The sequence below is a fragment of the Labeo rohita genome, chromosome 10 (assembly GCF_022985175.1).
Source record: "Labeo rohita strain BAU-BD-2019 chromosome 10, IGBB_LRoh.1.0, whole genome shotgun sequence".
NCBI lineage: Eukaryota > Metazoa > Chordata > Actinopteri > Cypriniformes > Cyprinidae > Labeo > Labeo rohita.
Genome location: NC_066878.1, coordinates 17,171,877 through 17,191,806, shown reverse-complemented (window position 1 = coordinate 17,191,806; position 19,930 = coordinate 17,171,877). Strand labels below are relative to the sequence as shown.

Here is a 19,930-nt window from a genome sequence, read left to right as displayed (position 1 = left end):
AACTGAGGTAGTTAATCACGGGTAAGAACAGAACAATATAATCCTTTGTTAATTCAAAATTGAACGCAGAGGGCACAAACTTTTTTAAATGTCAACATTGTGATCAAAGCCAGATGCAGCTCATACGAAGCGCTCAAATCGCCGCTCTTTCATGGGATTAGCGGAAGGGTGATTGACTTACCGTCGCCACCGGAGATGGGTGTAGCGTCACACTTGCTTTCACACTGCTGCATGGTGTTGGGCCGTAGTGACTCTGGACATTCGGTGGAGGGCTGTCCCGTATACGACAGACACTGAACCATCCGCATCTGCTGCCCTAGTCCACACTGAGCAGAGCACTGTAAAAAAAACAACACACAGCGAGCCTTTAGTACAGCCTCTAATACATACGTCATAACTGGGGATGCAGAGATATTACAACTGATACTGATATTAACATTATATATTATTGTTTAAATAATGTATCCAATAATAAAATCTTTTTTTTTAAATAAATGCTAAATTATTAGTGTTTTTAAATAAAATCTAAAAAATGATAATCCGTAAGATCTTTGTTCATCTTCAGAACACAAATTAAGATATTTCTGATGAAATCTGAGCATTTTCTGACCCTGCATAGACAGCAATGTAACCACCACTTTCAAGGCCCAGAAAGGTAGTAAGGACATCATTAAAATTGTCCAACTGACATCAGTGGTTTAATTTAATGACGCTACGAGAAAAAAAACAAAAAACTTTATTCAGCAATTTCGTGTCTTCCGTGTCAGTCTTTGATCAAAAGGATCATTATGTATGCATGTCGTGCTGCTGATGCAGGAGCTGGTATTCTGACAGAACTTCCATCCCTCTTAGCTCATTCTTTGTATATTCTGGTTCAAATAAGTAAGGCTTAGCAAAAATTGCAAATCACTTCTGCTTGTAAACAAGTTGCAGCGCATCTGGGTTCTATGCTGAGCAGCACCACATGCATTCGTTATCATACCCCCGAAGACTGACAGGGAAGAGAAGAAATTGTTGAATAAAGTTATTTTTGTTTTCTTTGCGCACAGAAAGTATTCTCATAGCTTCATAACATTACGGTTGAAACACTGATGTCACATGGACTATTTTAACAATGTCCTTGTTACCTTTCTGGGCCTTGAACATGTCAATTGCATTGCTGTCTATGCAGGGTCAGAAAGCGCTCAGGTTTCATCAAAAATATCTTAATTTGTGTTCTGAAGATGAATGAAGGTTTTGGAACGACACGATGATGAGTAATTAATAACATAATTTTCATTACTGTCTGAACTATCCCTTTAACTATAGATTTGATTGTTTTACCCAGCCCTTTAAATGATAAACCATGAAAATCTATTAGAAGAATATCAATTATTACATGGTTAAAACCATGACAATGCAAACAAAGACTGAAATAAATCATTTTAATTATTATTTTATGAAAATAGTTCATATTTTTCAAAAATTATCAAATTACACAGCAGTGGTGTTACTTCCACCACAACAGTTTCCAACCCCAAAAGTTAGTGTATTAGGTTATCTTAAAGTCAACGGTCTTAGTAAAGAGCATGGTTGAGACTAAATATGAAACAACACATACTGTATGAATAAAAAGCAAAACCAAGGTTATTTTAAGCCACTTTGCCACATGAGTCAATTAAGTTAGACTTCAGTAACTAGGCCAAAATTATATGTGACCCTTCACCACAAAACCAGTCATAAGGGTCAATTTTTGGAAATTGAGATTTATACATCATCTGAAAGCTGAATAAATAAGCTTTCCATTGATGTATGGTTTAGGATAGGACAATATTTGGCTGAGATGCAACTATTTTGAAGTATGGAATCTGAGGGCCAAAAAAAAAAAAACAAAAACAAAAGAAAATCACCTTTAAAGTTGTCCAAATGAAGTTCTTAGCAATGTATATTACTAATCAAAAATTAAGTTTGGATATATTTACAGTAGGAAATTTATAAAATATCTTCATGGAACATGATCTTTACTTAATATCCTAATGATATTTGGCGTAAAAGAAAAAATCATTTTGACCCATACAATGTTTTGTTGGCTATTACTACAAATACACCCGTGCTACTTTAGACTCGTTTTGTGGTCCAGGGTCACATACTGTATATATAATCAACCTGTTTCTCTACAGGCATGAAGTCTTGTCCACTTTGCAAATTATTCTAGCCAAGGACCAATGCCTTATACAGGAACAAGTTAATCTGAATAATATGTAACACGACTAAAAATGGTTAGTTTGATTTATGTAGCATTTAGGAGCAAGCAAATCTGAAATAAAATGCAATTCTGAAACAAAGTGGAATATTTACGTGTGGATATCTGTTTTACTTTCTACCAAGTATCGCGAACAAAACTCTCTCTCTTGAACTCTCAGTGCCAGAACCGCAGGGAAATTTAGCAACTGGTTATTTCTTCTAATCACAAAAACATGTTGCCTTCTATAAATGCACGCTATACATGATTGCTTCCGCATTTAGCGGCACTCAGCGGTCGCTGCAACTTCCGGTGTGGTGCAGTGCAGTGTATGGAAATTGTGAGAAAAATAAGCACAAAATTAAATCTTGAGGTAGTTACACAACAAGGTATACAGTATGAAAAGAGTTTGCTACTACCACTATTGGAGTTTGCTATGGGAAAATACTATACCGGAAACTCATTTGGTGCTGAGATTTAATGTGCTTAGAGTTTGTTGTGTAGAAGCCAACCAATCAGACTGGTATAAGTGATTTTACTCAGCTCCTGGCATGTTTGTGTTCAGTGTGTATTAGTCTGTGGCACGCTTGTGAATGCAGTGCTCCAAAACTAAGGAGCGAGAGCTACTTGCGGAATGTCATTGTAATAGTTTAATTGAATCTCTGACTACTGTCAGCTGTTCTACATTAGAGGTCTCGACATTGCTGGAGGGAGTAAATTGCGACTGTCTGAGGTGAAACTGAGATGTATTCCAGTAGTCTCCTACCATGATGTAGCCCAGTGATTCAATGGAAAAACCAACGAGTTGCCTAGCAACCCAATACAATACACAAATTTCGCTCATTAGTCACTCGGCTGTAGCGCCTAGTGTGAATGCCACAGAAACGCTGATGTCGCATGCCAAGACAAGGATCTGATGTGGATTTAGTCATAAACACGTGTAAGACCCACAGTGAAGGACCCCTCATGGGACTCGGAGTGCGGACATCTCAGATGAGTTTCCAGCAGCCTTCCCATTTCATCCCCTTTAAATTAAACATACTTTATTAGAGCGCAAGCCCCTGACAGACGGGATATGTCAGTGAGGGCCTTAAGTGGGATTTGAACCAGTGACCTTTTGACCTCCCTTCAACAGCCACTCCATTATGAGAGTCCCAGTTCACTGCAGGAATCATGGGATGGCGAAACTCGTACCACAGTACTTGTAGCTTCATTCAGGTAGATGGATAAATCTGGACTTTTGTTACTTTGACATATTTTTCAGAAATTGTTGTTGATCTTGTAACCTTAATTGTTGCTTATAAGTGATATTGAATTTTGTGTGTGTGTGTGCTTGAAGCCAATATTGATGTCTTTTGATGTTTATATTATATTATATTACAGTTCTTTCTGGTTCTCAAAGCTAATTGGCTGAGAGGTCTTTCCAAGCATGAGATAATTAAGTAATATAACCATGAGAACTGCTTCACAGTTTGTATTACTCCGCTTGCAGTACTTCTCACAGCGAGCGTCATGGCGGATGACCAAACCGGTTGTAACTGTATAAATAATACTGTTTTTTTTTGTCTGTGTGTCACGGAATGTAGTTTTAAGATTTTTTTTAGGTTAGAATGTAGTTGTTTAGACTTAAAATATGTGGTTTGTTAATTAGGATAACGTCTATTTGAAAAATAGCTTTGACATTTTCGGAGATGTGAGCTCCAGGGCGTCAGTGGCCGTTCAGTACTCATGAACCCGCAGAGAGCAGCCTTACCTCAGCCAAATCTTCTGGAATTTGCCATTGGCTCTGATGTTTCTATAGTGGTTAAAAATGAGCTATAATATGTTATAATAATTTGTAAATAATATAATTTGTATAAAATGGGCAATATTTGGTCTCATTATTCTATTATTTGTTCCAGAGGGTTAGGGGTAGGGTAAAGGGATATAAAATATAGTTTTTACAGTATAAAAACTATTATGCCCAGGGGCGTCGCTAGGGCTAATCATTCGGGGCTCGAGCCCCGAAAGTTTGTACTCCAGCCCCGAATGTTTTTTTGTATGACCCTATGATTTGCACGGAATTTGACAAAGTTTGATGATTTTTATCAAAAGTTGGTCATTAAACTTAAATCAGGTCGCGATATGGACTGGTATCTGTAAATATTATGCCGCAAAAGACTATTTAAATATGAATCCTGCGTGTTCTGCGTGTCTTTTTATGAATGAACGGCGCGGATGCGCGGTTTCGTTTTCTATAATACTGACACGCGCAGTGATTTCAGCGTTTGCGTTTCACTAAATGAGGGCATAAATACGTTAACAACATCTCCAGAACTGCTCTGAGAGTTACTGCATGAGCATTTCACTGTTTCATTTGAGTGAAACAAGCGTCAAAAATATACACAGAAATTTAAAGGTATTCACGGCAAGTCGGCAACCTGTCAAAATAAAAGTTCGGTTTAACTTTATTAATCTTTCAGTATAATGTACGTGCCTACTACGACTACTACTACTACTATTAATTAATAAAAATGTTTACATTTTTTTCACACAATATTTCTTCCATGTTCTCACATTTTAATAGTAAATCCCCTTTATTTGCCAAAAATAAAATATAATTTTCATTAAAAGATCAATAAAATAAATATTTTATACCTTCATCTGATAACCAGAAAAATGCACAACACAGAATTCCATGAAGCTATTGTAAAAAATAAATAAAATTTGTTTTTATGCATTCAAATAAACAGAGAAAAAAAAATTAAACATTTCATAGGGTCCTAAACATGTAATTTTTCTTAACTTTTGATAAATTGACAGTAAATTGTATAAGATTCATGGTTTTAATTAATTACACATGATTAAATACATTTTGAGTAATAAAATTAAATTTAACCATTAAAAAGAAGACCATAAAAATGAAAACAGATTTTGAGAAAAAAAAAAAAAATAAAATAAAATAAAATAAAACAGAATTTGGGGAAAAAAAAATAGGGCCCTATTTTTGCATGCAACTATATATTTGTTACAGTTATAAATACATTTTCAAATGTATTATTATTATTATTATTATTTTTATTTATTTATTTATTTATTTTTATTTATTTTATTTGTCTAACATATTTTTGTAATGTTATAATTTTGTTATAATACTTTGATATGTTTGCTATTTGCAGTGATTACTATTTACTATTGTTAATAGTCTGACAAGGTCTTTAACACCCAGTTTAATGCCCCCGGACCCACCTAGAAGGATCCAGGTTCAACCACCTGTGTCTAACAAAATCTTATGTGAGCATGATGTGAGCTCCCACCCACGACCACTAGCCCCTGATGTTTCGGCACCAGCCCCGGATGTTTTAAAATCCTAGAAACGCCCCTGATTATGCCTATGGAATTATGCCCATGTGTTTGTGATGGTCATTTTACTTAAACTATTCCACCATTAAACAGCGACGAGACTGTTTTTATGAGTGAGTCAGCAATAAATATTTTTATTTTGAAAGAGACAGAAGCGGTTGTAAATAAAGTTATTTTTACTTTCAACAACACTTTTTAAGACGCAGCCAACAAATGCACTGAGCAGCACTGTCATCAGAATTCATCCTTAACAGATTAAAGGATAGTACGACAAAGATATCGCTTTCCACAGCTGACATTCAAACTAATGTTTTATTGTGAATATGAGATTGACATGAAGAATGAATGCTGTATCAGATGCAGGTAATCAAATTCGCCCAGTTCATCTCTCTCTCTCATTATACTCTACAGAATACAGTGAGCTTTTAATACAGTAATACAATGAGCTTTCAATAAAGCATCTCAATGTTCCTTAATTACTAGTTCTAAAGTGACGTTTACAAATTAGTAATGGAGGCTTGGGTTCAGCTGTTAAACTGTCAACTGAGATTTCAATCTGTGGTGGAAGGAAGTACTTTTGCATACAAAAGGGTTGTTTCTTATTTATTAACACACGTTGTATAAAGGCAATATCACACGAGTAACCATATGATATCACTCTATATCAGCATGGCTGTGATTACCAACGGCCAAATCACAGCCATGTAGATACAGAGTGATATCACACAGCTACTTGTGTGATATTGTTGATATATGTGACCCTGGACCACAAAACCAGTCATAAGTAGCACAGGTATATTTGTAGCAATAGCTAACAATACATTATATGGGTCAAAATTTTCAATTTTTCTTTTATGCCAAAAATATTTTGGATATTAAGCAAAGATCATGTTTCATGAAGATATTTTGTAAATTTCCTACCGTAAATATATCAATCGTAATTTTTGATTAGTAACGTGTAGTGCTAAGAACTTCATTTGGATTTCAAAGGCGATTTTATTAATATTTGAATTTTTATGCACCTTCAGAATGGTTGTATCTCAGACAAATATTGTCCTATCCTAACAAACCATATATCAATGGAAGGCTTATTCATTTAGATTTCAAATGATGTATATCTCTTATTTAAAAAAAAAATGGACCCTTATGACCCTTATGGTTTTGTGGTCCAGGGTCACATATTAGATTATATTAATATATATGTATGCAATATTTCTTGTCTTATTAGCCAAAACCCAAAAATGAGTTCTAGCAGTTCTGGTATCATCGTCCTTAAGTTCATGTGTTTATTGAATGGGTTTTGGGTTAAATGCCTGAAATAAGGTCTGAGGTGAACACAATCTCAAGATATTTTAATATTTTCATACCTCAGTAACCCCCTTGTGAAAGCCAACAGAAAAATCCTGTTGGGTTTTTGTCAAGGGAACCGATCAAAAATTCAAACTTCTGGGTTGGCTTACAAAAATATACCACAGGACTGTATTTTTCAACTTTTAATTTTCAAGAAATGAATTCCTGATGGATAAGATGATATTCTGCCCTACATTCTTTTTTCTTATTGAGTGCTACCTGTCCTTTTTTTTTGTTTGTGGCATTTTTGAAAAGATTTGCTATAAGCCACCACAGTTATTTTGATCGTAACATTATTTTAATGAGAGAAACCACAGGATCTGTCTGAGAGTGATGTGTTTTGTCTTTTTTAAAACATATTCTTGGCATTGACAGAAAACCTTGTCTACTGCAGAGATAAACTTCAAAAAATCTGGATGATATTACTACCACTTACACACTCTTGGGCTGTTATACTCACTGTCACTCACGGAAACACACGTCACTGGCTTTCCAGAGACCCTAGTTTATCATGCGAGTGTAAATTCTGTTGACGTCAACTCAACACATGGTCTTTTTCATGCTGTATTAAAACAGTCTTTACTCAGCCTTTGGACCAGGAATTGCTGTAAAGACAACTGTTTTCTTTATTTATTCTAAATCATAATGACACCTGAAATACTTGTTTTTAAGGCTAAATTTGATTGTGTTTTACAGTCAATTTGAGCTGTATTCACAACCAATTTTAACTGAGGCAGTATTCAATAAGAGCAAAAAGTAGGATGGTACTTGATTCTAAGGAGCGCAACATTCAGGTTCTGGAAGTAAAAACGGCATATATTTTCTCCATAGGGAATTTTTTTTTTTGACTGTGAGCTCAGAAGTTGTTAAGCAATATATGCTTTTGTCAAATCATATAAAATGATCCTATCTCTTTAGAAGACTTAAAATAAACCGATTGTTTCATATGGATTTCTTTTACAATCTTCTTATGAACTGTCTGAAGCCTGGAACTTATGGTGGAAGGGATAGAAATGTCTCAGATATCCATTTGTTTCAGCCACAAACCAAAGTCTCATTCTTGCAAAGGATTGCACACAATGTATATGTTCATAATAGAAAGATGACTCATCAATATTTTGGGGTAACTTTCCCAGAAAAGAAAGCCTGTGTCTAGATAGATTCATAGCATATAAATATAGAAAAAGGGGACCTTTTAGGAGGTTTATAACTTCTGGTTCAATTAAACGGTCGTCATCAATATAAATACAACTGTAGATAAGATGTAAACTTGCATTACCTGTCCCCATTCTCCAGGGATCCAGCGTGGCGGCGGACAGCGACCAAGGCTGCAGCGAATACGGACTGGAGGTTTGTTGTGGTCGGAACAGAGGGCTGGCGGGAAGGTTTTGGTCAGGTCGCTACTTTTACATAGAACAATGCGGTGCTTGAAGCCAGGGCCACACTTTGGGGTACACTATAGACAAAAACACAACGATATTAAAACAAGAAGATTGCCGGGGATTTTAGAGAAAATACAGATACGTTAGGAAGACGTCGAGTCACCTCAGACCAGTCCAGCGTCACCCACTGTGGTGGACAGGACTGATTGTTACAGGACTCTTGTTCTATTGGCCGATGGGTCAGGCAGTGGCTGTCCTCCAGGGTCTCCTCTTCAGCGGGTCCGATTTTACGGATACACAAAACAGTACGTGTTCGGATGCCTCCGTCACAGGTTTTTCCACATTCTGACCAGTCACCAATAAACCACCTAGAACACAAATAAACGGAAAATGGAAATTCTCCATCCATAAATATTCCTAACAACCATAGAACTGTGTTTTGCATTATTTCATCAAAATATATTTTATAAATATGTGGTAATATAGTACATCAGGCAGGACATCCAAGCGCTCACCTATCATTCAACGACCTCAAATATGGCTTTTCATCTGAAAGATGTATGTAGTAGTAACTTTACAAGGTCACTCAATCTAATGTTAACCTAGAAAAATGAGCACTATCCAAGTGTCTGTGTGGAAGCTGAATAGTAACATGCCCACTGCATGACAGATGGAGGTGCCGGTGTGCTCACTTGCTCTTAAAATACTTTAAGAGCAAATGGTCATACAGATAAAAGTAATACATCTTTCGAATCTGTAAAGACTCTACGTTTATATTTGTCCACTCACAATAACAACAAAACGTTATGCTTTTGTAAAATAATGATGTCGCCAACATCATCTCTTAAACCGAAAACAAAGAAAGCACTAGTTTAATTACAAATTATTAAAATGTTACTGCAGTCTCCTTGCAGTTTTTTTCCCTGACATATTCATAATTCTATCTGCCGGTGCGCTTGAGCGCTTATTAGGCTATTTAGGCAATTAAAGGCTCATTATTATTATTTATATGGTTTATTAATAAACATAGTCAATAATAGTCAACTAATGATTAAAATGAACGACTACTAGTTGACCAGAAATATCTTTCCGCTTTGCTTTACATAAAATAAATTACATTTTTAAAATAAATTCACATAGAAAACTGTTATTTTAAATTGGAATAACATTTCACAGTATTACAATTTTACTGAATTTTTGATCAAATAAATTAGGCCTTGATGAGCGTGAGAGTCCATTAATCTTTCACAAAAAAAAACAACCACAGAACATTATTCTGCATCATAAAATATATTTTGGTGAAATCTGCATAGCATATAAAAAAGATTCAGGGTCAGTAAGATTTTAGGCTTTAAAATTTCAAGTAAATTGATATTTCTTTTCATCAACATTAAATACAGTTTTTTTTTTTTATATTTCACAATAGAAAACAGTTGTAAATTGTAGTAACATTTCACGATTTTACAGTTTTTTTAATCAAATAAATTAGGCTTTGATGAGCATGAGAGTCAAAAACATTAATTTTTGCACAAAAAAAGAAAATTCTCTATCCATTAGGGCTGCACGATTATGACAAAATCATTATTGTCGATTATTCCCTTGAAATTGCAATTGCGATTATTAATTACGATTATCATAATTGACATTTTAGTAATTGCGCCTTTGCACAATTACATAATTGTGGCATCTGTAATTGTAATCACGATTAGAAATTCGATTAATTGTGCAGCCTTACTATCCATAAATATTTATTACCAACCACTGAACTGTTTTTGCTTTATTTCATTAAAATATATTTGTTGCCTTTATTACAAATAGTAATAAATTAATTCATTTTCCTTTGCAGTGACTTGTGTCACTCCCAGCATCATTTACAAACCTTGAATAAAATCATCAAGATCTTAATTTTTATTTTTTTTATGTATTATTTTCAGGCGCTTAACGCAAATAAGTCTCGCCACATGGCAGTCTGAGATTACTGGGAAACGAAACTTCTGGCATAAATGGTCTGAAACGCCATTTTATTAACACACCAAAACAATATTTGTACACTCGTTTTGTTTTTTGGACCCTGCAAATACACACTGTTAACGTTTAACGGGTTGTGAACTCCACACAATGGCAACAACAATTCCAAATTTGCGTTCAATTTGTCTTCATTTTTGGCAAAATGAGTTCTACACTTTTAGCTGCGCTGTGGAATACAGGGATTTTTAAATAAATGTCTGACTTTTTATCATTTGTTACGGCTGAATTAAGTTTTGTGCGGTTTGTTTGCATTCTCTTGGCGATGCTCTGATAAAGCAACGGACGATGTGTCTTATGAAACAATACAAGTAAAATAAAATTAAAGTTGGATGTAAATTATTAATGAAATAAAATCTGTCATTATCTGCAAGATCATTAGAGAGAAATTACCTCCCCAAAAACAACAGGGTGTTCTCGAATGACCATTATGACCCTCTCTGGGCCAGAGACTGCATTCCTCTGACATCAGGTGGAGATGGAAATAGATTTTAGATGATGTTATTAGCGATGCCCATCTTGGGGTTCAGGTTCACTAAACCCTCCACTGGCAAGACGCAAGAGCGCAGAGGCCAAAACCATTTAATTCCTCCTTCCAATTTAAAATTTGCAGACACAAGTGAACTTTGCTCAGCTGCTCGCCCCATTGAAAATGAGCGCTAAGTGCGTCTGGCTGCCGCACACACGCATACTCCACACGTTTATGGATATTGTCCCTTGAGGGTTCATAAACTCTGCTAGCCAATACAATTAAACGCAGGTGATCACTCATACTTCTTTTGGACGCGTTTAGGATTTTGGCACCAAAGTCTAAATGAAAATAGGCAACATATGAAGGAATAAATCATGTTGCTTAGTTTTTAAGTTGTCTTCAAAGAGCCTCTTTATGGCCGGGGTGCTATGAAGACAAATTAAACATTACGGGTTGTGGCCCTTTGCGCTTTTTATTGCCGGGCAGCTATGTGCTATTTTGATAAGGCTCATCAAAACAGAAAAAAAAATCTGTGTTTTTTCATCCTAGACTGGCAAAGAGAGCAAAACCTTGAATATAAGCCACATGTGTAGGAAATTAAATATATTTTACGTTAGAACTCAAGGAAAATTATATATATAAAATAAAATTTGTATGATATAAATAATTGAAACCTGTTTTTATAACAGTTAGGAATTTTTCTACATATTAATGATATTAATTTCATAACAGTTAAACCTTATCTCTTAGTAGCACACTGTAACACAGTTTCCTGTGATGTTATGCAATCAATCTTTTCCATGAAAATCAATGTCTCATAACCAGCTGTGACCATGACAAGTGACAAGAGACAGAACATTTGTTTTTTTTATTTTGGTGTCATGCTGGGTAGCCCTGCTTATTGTGAAATATCATTTGTTCATAATTTTGCTATTCACAACTGCACATCAAACATTGTCTGATTGGTTGAAATTGTATCATGTTGTGCAGCATTTTTGTTGTCAATGTGGAAAGAGTTTATTTGTTGCTGGAAAATTGTCACATCTTACCCCTTTAGGTCAAGTAAAAACATCTTCCATATTGTTATTCCCATATTTCAAAAAGTAAAAACATATTAAAGTTTAATTTTAATTATGTATGATGATAGTTTTCATTACACTGAATTTAATTGATACTAGTATTATAATAAAAAAAAAGATAATCGTCCAGCTATTTGTTCCTACTTCATTCCAGTATTAAGAATGATTTATTTTTTTTTAATAACAGTAATTTAGAAGGAAAATTTAGAAGAAAATGTGAAAACTGTTGTGAAAACACACTGCAAAAAAATAAAATAATATTTTCTAATTCTGTTCATATATCGCCTTGTTTTCCAGTAGTGGTAATTGTTATAAATAGGCTATAATTATCCAATATATAATTTTTGCCTTTTTCAGTTTAAGATTCATGTGTTTTCCCCCCTAACCTAGACTGAAATAAAGTATATTTGAATGCTTTAAAAATAAAATACTTAAATACAAGCAAGTACATTTGTAGTACATTCTTATTTTAATTTGTGCTAAATAAAATAGTAAAAGTTATACACTATAAATATACTAATTAAAAGTACATTTTTACTTCAGTAGTACTTCAGTGCAATGCCAAAAGTATACTAAATACCACTAATATTTAAATAGATTTTTAGTGCATAAAATAAAGTATACTACTGCAAAAATATACAGAGGAGTTTCATTAAAATTAAAAGTGTGCTTTAAATGCTTTAAAAATTTGTTCAATCTTAGTAGACTTTTATATAGTAATCCAACATTTAAATTAAATTGATTTTATTAAAAATATATTACTAATGTACTATTTATAGTACACCAAATATACAGAAGTGTTTTACAAGTGCATTACTTAAAAGTGTGCTAGGGCTGACACTAACGATTATTTTGGTAATCGAGCAATCTGTCGATTATTCTGATGATTAATCGAGTAATCTATATGCAATATATATATATATTGCAGTAATAAGAATACAACAGCCTTTAAAATTACTTAAAATACATAATAATAATAATATAAAATTTTAATTGTCAAAATCAAGTAATCATATGGTTTTATTGAACAAAACTGTTAAAATACATAATGTATTATAAACAATAGAGCAAATGTACATCATGCATTATATCAATTGCCTACAGAGGGTGCTGACGGTCTGATGATTATTTTTACAATTCACTGCGAGATCTAATCTGTTTAATATTGACTAAACAACATTTAACTAAAATGTCCACTTAATCTTTAATATTTGGCCATTTATTTATTATAGAAAAGTTACAGCCACTGTAATATCTTGAATATGTGGACATCAAATTGTGTAAACTCAGAGTGAGGGTTTAAACTTTTATTTTAAAATCGCGATGAACAGTTAGCATATTGAGAAAGATATTGATGTATTCTCCTGTGTTTGCCTAGGTTTATAAATTATTTACCTTACAAATTTAATGAAATAGCGCACATTGCGTTCCCAGATTAACGTTATAATAAACCAAAACAACAACAAGAAGAGATGGGTTTTAAGACACTCCACATTGTATTAATTACAAGTAAAACCCTATAGGTTTTAAACTTTTTAGGTGGCAAACTCACAGGTTAAACGTGTACTAAAATTCACAATAACAATAAGTATACTTTTAGCATAAAGTACTTAAAGTGCTATATTTTTAAGTGCTACTAATGACATACTAATAGTTGATTGTACTATTTAAAGACACCATTAACATATAGTTAAGTATATCATATAAAGAGAATATTAACAGTTACAATACATTTGAAAAGAGTTATTTAATGTATAAAAATATGTGGGCAATACATTATAAATACATACTAATAAATACTAAGCATACTGAAATAAAGTGTATTTTAGTGCACTTTTTTTCACATGGGAATACACCTCAAATTTGCTATACTCACTCTGGAGGGCAAGGCTCGGTGTTGCAAGGTCGCTGGTTTCCTGGCGGTTTGCCATCCGGGTCACAGTAGCTGTTTTGAACCACCGAACCGTCATCCAGTCTTTTACACACCACCTCCTGCTTCTGCGAGCCTGCAAAAAGACAATAAAACATCACTTCATTCATCTGCCTCACGCTTTCAGCTGGGAGATCGTTTTCGACACTTCAGCAGCTCGTGCGCAAAGCGCTGTGTGGTCGGCGTCGATCCCTGAGGTAAAACTACTTCTCTGTCTCTTCTCTAGGGGTCCACTTGCTGACAGAGCACTCTGTGTGGACAGAGGCACAGAGGCGATATTATTTTTCCCTCAGTATTATATCTAGGTGTGTAAATGCCTCGGTTGAAGTGAGTGTCTTAGAGAATGACTTTTACAGAGAAGCCAATCTTTTCTTTGGCTCTTGGTTGTGAAAAGTGAGCATTACCACAGTAATGGCAGAGTAGTGCGCTGCGCTATATACTCAGCGCTAGGAGCCATTGGTGCAGGGGCTCTTTGGGGCCCATAAGGAAAGACATTAGCCTCCAGTTAAGCCGGTTTATGCCAAGCTTGGCTAATGCGCAAGGCCACCTTGTGAGGTGGATCTAATAGCTGCCAATACGGCATTCTTGACTGGGTAACCGAAATAATGAAATACTCCGGTGGGAGCGCGATGACCACTTTCGAGAAAAGAGATTTGATTCGCAGAAACTAAACTAGGGGGTAAATGTAAAATCTCATGACATCAGTTCATGATGTAAGGCCGTTATCAGTGTTGTTGCACATAACGATCAAAATAATAAGACGGCAACATTGAAATTTAATGGGAGTTTGTAGAAAAGCAGGAATCGAGTCCAAGCATCTGTAGCGGTGTGAATCACGAATCATCTTTAAAAGAATATTGCAGAATTTTTATGGCAGTTCACTCTGTGTTTAAGCACTCCCCATGTGGCTTGCCAACAGAACAGCCGTGAGTTGTATTAATAATACAAAATTTCACAAATGACATAAGTGTTGCTCTGGGGTATTTCCATATAAACTAAAATGTGTTCAAATGAATTGAGCAACAAATGAGGTCGAGTTCACTGAGCCCAGAGAAAACCCTCCGTGGACTAGCCTGCGATGTTTGCATTTTTTGGTGAAATATAACAAGTATTTTGAATGTTTTCAATGGCCACACTTTAAAAAAGCAGAGAGGAAAACTATTTATTGTTGTAAGAAAGCCATTTATTTCGGGGCAGCCCGAACAGTCTGGTCATATTTGAGGCGAGGGCTCACATTTACATGTGGTTACGACATTCAGATGTTGAAATAAGAGGAGCCTTTCTGCTTACTGCATAACTTGTACATTAGCAGTACAAATTGATGGACCATATAGTAATATGTCAGATAAAATACGCATTTTATCATACTGTTGGATTTTATTACTAATAAAAAAAGATGACTCGGCTGAAAACAGCAGAATGGATTTCCAGTCAAATACGGTTCACAAAGAAGACATAGCAAAGCAAAACAGAGCTAAAAAGTACCATAAAAGTATGCCAAACCAAAATTTAAGTTGGTATTATGAAGCAGATCAGTTCAATTCATATAGATTCATTCAAACCGGTTTTGTGAACTGGATGAACGGATTCATTTATAAGATCAGTTATTCAAGAATCAGACTTTGCTACTTCTCTTATGAACTCTCATTTTTAAAGCTTAAAGGGAACCCTGGGTATTAAAGGGTTACTTCACCCCAAAAACTGTCAGAACACATCAAAATTAACTTCATTTGTCTTCCAAAGACAAACGAAGCTTTTATGGGTTTGGAATGACATGGGGGTAAGTGATTAATTACAAAATTTTTATTTTGGGGTGGAGTAACCCTTTAATACTTGTATGGCTTAATATGACATAAATGATGTAATTTACTGAAGTAGAAAACCCATGAAAGATTTACATTAGTTTAAAACATCCACATATATATGTGGATATACATATGTTTTATACATATTTTGGACTATGGGGTGTGCCCTGGTTGCACTCAGTGAGCTACTCGCACTACCTGTTGCTATTTTTACTGCAAAACAACTCAGAAAATAAAATACTGATATGATGCCATAGCTACTTAAAGAACTTACGGGTGCCGATGGATATAAGCATAGGCTTAAACCAAATGCCGTACCATTGTTTTTTTGCACCATCATGACAAGTGTTGGCATGTTTACATATTGCCAGGATGGCATCTAGCGTTTCTTGTCTCTGCCATTTGTGAGCTCTTTCAGTAGCTGTGGTCTACTAAAAGCTTCAAAGGCATCAGGACTAAAGTGGAGAAAACAAAGACGCAGGTCTTTAGTAAGTTTTATTCGTCCACAGGCATCTTCCCATTCTTTACTCCTTTTCTTACATCGCTTCTCTTGTTGCCCTTCAGTTGAAAAATTCCAACCAAAGCTGCACAATGTGGCATCGTATCAGTATTTTATTTTCCGAGTTGTATTGCGGTAAATATAGCAACTGGTAGTAGCAGTAGCTCACTGAATGCGACTATTTCAGGTCATCATCCCCCATAGTCTAAAATATGTGGAAAATTATATGGATTTTTTAAAATAATGTAAATCTTTCATGGGTTTTCTACATATTTAAGTAAGAGACATAATTTACGTTATATTAAGCCATACAAGTTATAATACCCGGGGTTCCCTTTAAAAGCTACTTTTCCATTGTTTTTATGGAAAAGATGGATGTTAGATGGATGTGTTTGCAGTGTCTCACACATAACAGTGTTCTAAAAATGGAGCTCAAGTTAAAATAAGTTAAACTCACATCTTGAGACCTTTTCCCTATTTTACTGCCCATGTCTAGCATTTTCAAAGTGTCAGTGGCCCCTTAGTAAGGATGTGAATGATTGATTGGTTTACCTCCTGCGCAAGTTGCAGAGCACTCAGACCAGGGCAGATGGTGCCAAGAGAAGCCCACTTCATTGTCTCCACTTCCTGTACGCTGGATTGGAACATTGAACTTGTAGTTGATGCCCAGGTTCTGTTCCTGTAATAGCACCTGAAACATTAAAAATGGATGGCGGGTTACTTTTCTCTTGCTTAACGAAGAGTTCAGGGTCTACCTGGTTAGTTTTGTTCCCAAATTGTGGCAAATAGCACATTGAGGGACACAAATATTTCAGTATTTCAGTAGACGGGCTTTTAGAGTAGTTCATAGTGGGACGGTGTGGATTCTTTGGTGTCATCAGCCAAACAGTGTTGTCATGATGTCATTTTCTTGGCTCAAGGAAGAAAAATGTAATGTGTCCACGAGTAAAGATGGATGCAGGTTGCAAAGGTCCGTGGCTGGATGCGCCGACCAAGCAACTGTCATTGAGATGAATGGGAATTTCTCCAGGTATTACAGACCTCCATGGTCTTTTGCACCAAGGATTTTGGCAAAGGAAGTTGGTCTTGGATCGGTGACAGAAAGACAAATACTGAGGTCTTAAAAATGCAAGGAATAGAGCAATCAAATCATTAAGAATGGGAGGTTTTTTGGATGAGCCCAACCTCGGTTCAGCTTGAACGAGCACATATTTAGCATATCACATCAGCTTTACTCCTGAATTACTTAGTCAGAGAGCTGTAATTGTGTGTGTGTTATAAATTGGAAAGCCATGTTAACCAGTGTGGGCCACAATGGAATGGCTTGCGGTGCACTGGCCACTTGTATGTTTTCCAGCGGTGCTGCGACCAGGCCTGGTATTTCCAGCACTTTTGTCCAGGCGAAAGCGATTGTGGTTGCCGAGACGGGGCTTTTCAGAATGAACACACACACGCGTGCTAAAACATGTGCACATGAGCACTCTCATTTGGCCAGACAGAGGTTTTTTAGTGCAAACATATATAACGGTTAACTCTGAAACCGCTAGCCAGAGTTCATGTGAGGTTTGTACACAGATGTGGACTTTATTTAGCATGAGCCAAATAATTTCAAACTGTGCATTCAAAACACAAGCCTGCTCTATGGTATCACGACTGTGACTTTACTATAAGACAACTTGACTATATGAGATTTTATAGTCTGACAGTAATTCAAAGGAAAGGCCTGAATTGTTGTGCAAAAACCCATTCCAGTTGGTAATAATATTTAACTGTAGATTTAACTTCGACATTTTTAATGTTGTAGCTAGAATGTAAATTGTGTCCTTATATCATTAGTCACATATATCATTGCATTCTGTACTTTTAAAATATGTTAAGTATTTACATTTTTTCATAGCATGAAATATGCTTCATGTAAAACTTCAAGACACTTTAAATAGCTACAGTAAATTGCATTCCGTACTTCCGTACAGTCATGGCGTAAATGGCGTTATTAACGGCGTTATTTTTTTCAGTAACGAGTAATCAAACGAATTACTGTTTCCCCCATTACAGCGCCATTACCGTTACTGACAATAAAATGCAGCGTTACTATAATTCATTATAAAGATTAGAATAATTTTATTTTTTAGTTCATCTGAATGAATGCGCAGCATACCTGTATTTGATGAACCGTAATTTTGTCTCACACACGCAAAGAAAGATACAGAGCGAGAAGGATCTGCATACCATGCAGACTTGACGTGCTACATGTAAACGATATTCTTTGCTGTATTTTTCTGTCAAAATAACGGAACTCTTTTGGAATTTTTCAGCTTTTAAGAACTGCCATTTTTGTGCCACATTTTGACCCCCTCCAAATTATTACCCCCTCTCGTTGAAATCGCTACCTGATTGCCTAATCCTAACCCCACCCCTAATCCTAACCCCTCCCCCACACATAACCCTAAACCTACCAATACTAGGGGGGTGGTAATCTGGTGGGGTTCAGAATTGGGCATAACACCAGTTTCTCCGGTAGTAGGCGGAACTAATGCGCAAACTGCAATGTCATTGGCTGGCGCTCACCTATTATCGTCCCTGTTTTGATTTCAGCAAATCAGTTCAAGTGAACACAGGTTCATGATTAATATTCATGAACCCAGCAGCTCATTAATCCTTAGTGTGTTTAATCTTGTTATTAGTAGTAGAATTCGTAGTAGTTTTATCTAAATTATCATGATATCATATTATAATGCTTGACTGACTGATGCTAAGTGTACTTTCAGATATTTAAAAAACTGTACCATTAAGCTTTATATGTATAGTAGTCAATATTTAAAGTGGAACAAAACCTTCCATCAAAGTTGTGCTAAAACCAAAACAATACCCATTCTTAGAGCAACTTAGATAAACTTTTTTGATTCACTTCAAATCTTGACTACTATAATAGTATATCCGATATTTGGTGTGTAAACTAAAAAATTCATTAAATTACTTTTTTAAAGTAACATGCCCAACAATGCTTTCAAATAACTGTTGCAAAACACCAGTCATAATGTAAAAAATGTTTTACTAAAACTTTAGATAACTATTAACTACCTAAACATTGTCAAATAATTGCTATGTACTTTTAACAAAACTTTACATTTTAACAACTAATAACTGAATGAAAAATGTTTATATAATTACGTTCTTCAAACAACTTTACATGTTTTAAAACACTAGCCATAAAATGTTTTGCAAAGCATCAAATTTGATAATTCTTTGTTTCACAAATAACTGCGCAATTAACTTATTTTTAAAACCTAACCATGACACATAAAAAAGTCTGGTAATTATTTTCATCATTTTTACTGAAAGGAAAGTTGAGAATATCCAACATATACTTCTAAACCGCTAGTGCTACTAACACTACTGTGTTCCTTATATTAAATAAAGATCTACTCACCATAACCACTAAATTTTCAGTGGTGGCCCCTAGAGCTTCTAGCGACTCGGGTTCATCAGTCGGCCTCTTGTAGTGGAAGGCTGTTCCTGCAATGTCAAATTTGCGGGGCCAGTCGATGGTCCAGGCTCCGTTGATGTAATAGTCATCCCCCTCCGATTTCAAAGCTGTGACAAGCGAGAGCTCCGGTTAATAACCCGACACGAGCGAGATGCTGCCAAGCAGAGAGAGTGATGTCATCGCTGTCATTCATCAACATGATGAGCATCATCTTACAGAGGAGCTCAGGCTTCCTGATGTCATGGGCAATTTTCACTCTCGCTTTCAGATGCTGTGCAGCTTGTAGATCTAGCTTACCAAGTTCAGGTGAAAGTCTGCTTGCCTTATAAATACCATAA

The 19,930-nt window shown here is 35.4% G+C and overlaps 1 protein-coding gene across 2 annotated transcripts in view; it reads right to left on the bottom strand.

Moving 5' to 3' along the window:
* Positions 1–19,930, bottom strand: part of adamts6 (ADAM metallopeptidase with thrombospondin type 1 motif, 6) — a 101,173-nt gene that overhangs the window by 8,874 nt on the left and 72,369 nt on the right. For both annotated transcript variants that reach the window (XM_051120275.1, XM_051120276.1), the window contains exons 19-24: positions 19,536–19,699; positions 16,658–16,796; positions 13,748–13,877; positions 8,459–8,663; positions 8,193–8,369; positions 182–338 (exon numbers count right to left, since the gene is read on the bottom strand). In XM_051120275.1, coding sequence (XP_050976232.1) covers positions 182–338; positions 8,193–8,369; positions 8,459–8,663; positions 13,748–13,877; positions 16,658–16,796; positions 19,536–19,699 — 972 coding nt within the window. The remainder of the gene's footprint in view (positions 1–181; positions 339–8,192; positions 8,370–8,458; positions 8,664–13,747; positions 13,878–16,657; positions 16,797–19,535; positions 19,700–19,930) is intronic.